Below are 4,373 nucleotides of genomic sequence, written 5' to 3'. Positions count from 1 at the left end.
ATAATATAATAAAATGATGATTATCAAATTCCCACCCCTTATAAATTTAAAATTTTTAATATGTTTAGATATAAAAACTCATATTACAACTTATGTTAATGTCAAAAAAAAAACACTTATGTTCTCTCAAATGTTGACAGCAAATTGATTTGCAAATTAATTCACATTCATTCTCGGCTAACACAATGCCAAGTTACATATGGTAAATTATAAAAGATTCGACATTGTAAATTGGGTTTGTAAATCAATTTAGGCATTAAAAATAATTAGCATTAATGATAAGAGTATTTTGATAGCAGATCATAACAATGGGTAAAACGTTGATTTCACTGTAAATAGGGGCAAGTCAACGACTAAAATCCCCTATGAAAACAAAACAAATGAATAATTTGTGAGGTATTTGAGTTAACTTAGCCTGAAATCAACAAATTAACCCTAAAAAAACTAGAAAATTTCTAAAACTTTCATATAAATACCCATCATAGTACATTGTGGTGATTCTCTTTGTTGTCCTTTTGTCCAATTCTGTTCATCATGCATGCTTCATTAAGTTATTATCATCTCCATGATTGACTCAAATGGGAGCTGTCTTATCACCAACATCACATCAACTTGTTCATGTTCTCTCAGCACCTAAATAAAGGGAATATCTTCTGAAGTTAGCATGAAGATCATACTATCATCCTTTTGTAGATCCCTCATCCCCCGGGAGCAGATCTTTTGGTCCGCAAATTGCGGACCAGGAGATGGTCCACTACATGTGGACCTTTGATTTGAATGAACCCCACTTATTTAAAGATGGGATCCATTCAAATCAAAAGTCTAGATCAGTGGACCATCCCCTGATCCACAATTTGCGGACCAGGAGACCTATGCTGTCATCCCCCCAGCTGCAAGGTTCAGGAATTCTGCATGAGCACTTGGCACCTTTAAAGTTTTTTTTTTCCTAAAAAAAAGTAAATGTACTGTATAAACTCACAATTGTAAGATGAGATTAGGTGAGTTGAAACAGCCTTATCAGTATCAGCAAACACAAGAAGACAAGGAGCATCAGAGTCTATGGACCACCAAGACCCTGCTTGAAAGTCAACTTGTGGTGGAATCCTCCCTTTGTTAGCTACATCACCAAACATGGAGGAAAAGCACCCAGAGGCCAATAAAGAGATAGACATTGGTGCAGCTTTTATTATCAAAACACTTTTGATAAGGTTGACAGGAGCCAGACTAAGTTGCACTCTCATGGTCTCTGCATAAGGATGCCAAGTTATGAACTTTTTTGCATTTTTATGTGCACTCATACACATTTAAAAGGATTGAATACAAATATGCACAAGTTATGAACTCCAGCCAGAGAATCTGCAAGTGTCTGGCCACCACCATCTAATAAATAAATGGTCAAAAAGGTTCATCTACCCCCTCATGTGAGATTCTCCAACTATGGTACCAAACAATACATGATTGGGGGCCAAGCTATTAATCCAAAAGCAGCAAACTTACCTGCTGATGTCTTAAAAGGCACTCTTATGAGCCCACTGAACTAGCAGTCATTTGTTGTCTCAGGAAAAAGGACCGAGAAAATCTCTCTCAATCCACAGGACAAAAACCATGGCAAGGAAAATATACAACATCATGCAGAAAACATTAAACCATTCTGGAACGCAAACAAGTTAATAGCTTTCCATGGCAACAATGGCGCGATGATTAATTACTAGCTACTGCAATGCAAGTAAATCACCTGTTATTTTGCTTTGCCAGCTACTTTTTTTTCCCCTTACTCTCATCTCCAATCTTGCACAGTTTGGAATCCTAATTTGTTGTTGTACCGTGTCACACTCCTCTCTCTCTCTCTCTCTCTCTCTCTGCTAATTGTTTGACTGGTAATTACGGAGGTCTGTTCCTCTTGTGGCCGGCCTTCCCTTCGGAATCTCCCTCCGAGTAAGCGTCCATGGACCTGGTGAAGGAGAGGGAGAGGTCGGCGTAGAGGTCGACGACGCGCCGGATGTTGTTGTTGAGCTCGCGAATTAGGCCGACGTTGCGGGTGAGGTTGTCGGGGATTTTCGACTCGTGATTCTGATTGATCTCATTGATCAAAAGCCTGTTTTGGTCTAAGATGCTCTGCACCTGGAGGAAGCTCTTTTGGAAGGTTGAGAAGACTTTGCCGTCAATTTGGGTTCCATTGCCGAAACGTGAGAAGCTATCCCCCTCCATCATTCCTTACCTCGATCCCCAAAAGACCCTGCAAAATAAGCAATTAGTCGTATCAAAATCGAGAACTTTTTGCAGTCAGAGATGGAGAACAAAAGAGAAGCTTAATCTCGGCAAGTAATTACGCACACAAGCTCAGTTCCAGTCTACAGAAAGATATATGCAGAGTAAGGACTAAGGACTGAGGGAAAGAGAGAAAGGGGGAATCTGTTGAAACTTTGTCGCGATTCACTGGAGCACGAGAGACAGGGATTGTGGAGAAATAATGCCAGAGGCAGCTCCTTTTCAGAAAGGAAAACGAGATCAGATGGCGCAGAGTGGGATCATGGCGCACAGAAGCTGATTCAGTTCCCCACGAAGAAATGCTCCCCATGGCTCATCTCACAAATCCCACTATGAATCAATCAATGCGATCAATCGATGACGACGATGAAGAAGAAGACAAAAGCAAAACGGTCATTAGATCGTCGAAAGGAATCGCGGTCAGGAAAAAAGTAAAAGAATATGGTCCAGAGAAAAGCTTGCCCACTGCGATTCCACCTGGAATAGAAAAAAAAAACAAGGAGCAAAAAACACAGAACCAAACGGATCGACTCCTGATGCCAAATCCTTCCTTCGTCAAGCGACGATCATGGTACTAGTCAAACGCATGAAAAATAATAATAATGCCACAGAAACTCCCAAACATGGAGCGAAATTGTGCGTCAAACCTCGGAGATGCGGGGAGAGGAAGGAGAAGAACAAATCGTTGGGGGCGAAGCCTGAAGATTATCAGCAATTCCTTCGAATCTCGAATGAAAGGTACCCGAGAGAGAGAGAGAGATTATCAATCGATCAATCGAAGGGTCCGCGGAGAATGAGACCAGCCGCGGAGCCGCTCCTCTTGAGTCTTGCGTGTGAGTCCGCGGATCCTCTTCGCCGCGAGGAGCTTAAGCGGACACTCACCGACATTCTTTTGCGATCACTCGACTTTTATTATTCTAACCAAGCCGGTCAACCCATCCGGCTCGGTTTTTGGCTCAAAAAACCAGTCCGATCTGAAAAATTGAGTGGGGGCATTCATAAAATAAAATTTATGAATAATTTATAAATACTTTTTATTTATTTACAAAAATGTAATAAATTATTTTAATAATATTTTCTAAAGGCTGCATTTATTAAAATGATACTTTGACTATTCGAAAAATAAATTAAATAAAAGATTTGCGTTACAACCTAAGAGATATGCTAATAAAATTGAAAAGGACATAATCTACCTATAAACGTTTTCCTATTATATAAAGGATATCGTTCGTCGCAGACGGCACCTACAATTGTTTTCGTTTACCAAGACGCCAACCAGATCATGAGCCCACCATCTTCAAATAACTCCAGTCATCCAGTCCTTTACAAAAATTTTATTATTATTATTTATTATAAAAAAGTTTTTTATTAAAAAATTATTGTTAAATTTATTGTTAATCTAAGGGAGATTTTAAAAAATTATCCGAATTGAAATTATACCAAATCAAATTTAATTTATCTATCGAAATGACTTGAACAGATAATCTTTGAGCTATCAGTAGGAATTGATTTCTATTAAGCGCTGAGTGTAGATTGCAAAGTCGTTGAGTGTAGAGTCATCGAGTATAGAGCGGTCGAGTGGCCGAATGTAGAGCAACCGAGCAACCTAGGGCAGAGCAGCCTAGAGGTAGAGTGACAAAAAGGTAGAGCGACCTAAAGGTAAAGTGACCGAACAACCTAAGGTAGAGCGGCCTAAAGGTAGAGTGGCTGAGCAACCTAGGGTAGAGCGGCCTAGAGACAAAGCGGCCTAGAGGTAGAGTGGCCTAAAGGCAGAGTGGTCAAGTGGCCTAAAGATAGAATGGCCTAAAAGCATAGTGGCGTAGCGGCCTAAAGGTAGAGTGAACCAAGCGGCAGAGCGCATCGAGGCCTGCGATGGACATAGTTTTCTCAAGTCGTCTGTTTCCCAGAATACAACGGTTAATCGTAATACACACCAAGCACTGGTGGTCACGACGAACTGAGAGGTACTCAACTACTATCACGAATACACCGCTGAGCAAAAGATGCACAACAGAGAAAAACGAGGGGAAACGTAGGTGGAGAGGTTTTTCTTGAAGACCATGGGCTCTCTTTATATAGGTGCATGGCAAAATATTGGTTGCTTC

The 4,373-nt window shown here is 40.5% G+C and overlaps 2 protein-coding genes across 3 annotated transcripts; both read right to left on the bottom strand.

Annotated features, from left to right (window-relative positions):
- Window positions 1-315: 315 nt before the first annotated feature.
- LOC122025706 lies at window positions 316-1,873 on the bottom strand. The gene is made up of 3 exons (XM_042584550.1): window positions 1,736-1,873; window positions 980-1,246; window positions 316-890 (listed from the first exon to the last, which is right to left on the bottom strand). The coding sequence occupies exons 1-3, from the start codon at window positions 1,779-1,781 to the stop codon at window positions 871-873; spliced, it is 333 nt and encodes a 110-aa protein (XP_042440484.1). The 5' UTR covers window positions 1,782-1,873; the 3' UTR covers window positions 316-870.
- LOC122025707 (protein ELF4-LIKE 3-like) lies at window positions 1,653-3,142 on the bottom strand. 2 transcript variants are annotated; one of them, XM_042584552.1, is made up of 2 exons: window positions 2,916-3,142; window positions 1,653-2,236 (listed from the first exon to the last, which is right to left on the bottom strand). In XM_042584552.1, the coding sequence occupies exon 2, from the start codon at window positions 2,209-2,211 to the stop codon at window positions 1,882-1,884; it is 330 nt and encodes a 109-aa protein (XP_042440486.1). In that variant the 5' UTR covers window positions 2,212-2,236; window positions 2,916-3,142; the 3' UTR covers window positions 1,653-1,881. The 2 variants fall into 2 exon arrangements, with proteins under 2 accessions (XP_042440486.1, XP_042440487.1); XM_042584553.1 differs by lacking the exon at window positions 2,916-3,142 and adding an exon at window positions 2,335-2,548.
- Between the last annotated feature and the right edge of the window lie 1,231 nt (window positions 3,143-4,373).

The sequence above is a fragment of the Zingiber officinale genome, chromosome 9B, assembly GCF_018446385.1.
Source record: "Zingiber officinale cultivar Zhangliang chromosome 9B, Zo_v1.1, whole genome shotgun sequence".
Lineage (NCBI taxonomy): Eukaryota > Viridiplantae > Streptophyta > Magnoliopsida > Zingiberales > Zingiberaceae > Zingiber > Zingiber officinale.
Note: the sequence above shows the minus strand (reverse complement) of the source record. Positions and strands in the feature narration are given on the sequence as shown.

Coding starts and splice junctions, on each gene's coding strand:
- LOC122025706 (XM_042584550.1), bottom strand. CDS start 1,781: ATGAGAGTAAGGGGAAAAAAAAGTAGCTGGCAAAGCAAAATAACAG. Junction 1,247..1,735: donor CTGGCAAAGCAAAATAACAG/GTGATTTACTTG, acceptor ATCCTTATGCAG/AGACCATGAGAGTGCAACTT. Junction 891..979: donor CCTAATCTCATCTTACAATT/GTGAGTTTATAC, acceptor TGAACCTTGCAG/CTGGGGGGATGACAGCATAG.
- LOC122025707 (XM_042584552.1), bottom strand. CDS start 2,211: ATGATGGAGGGGGATAGCTTCTCACGTTTCGGCAATGGAACCCAAATT.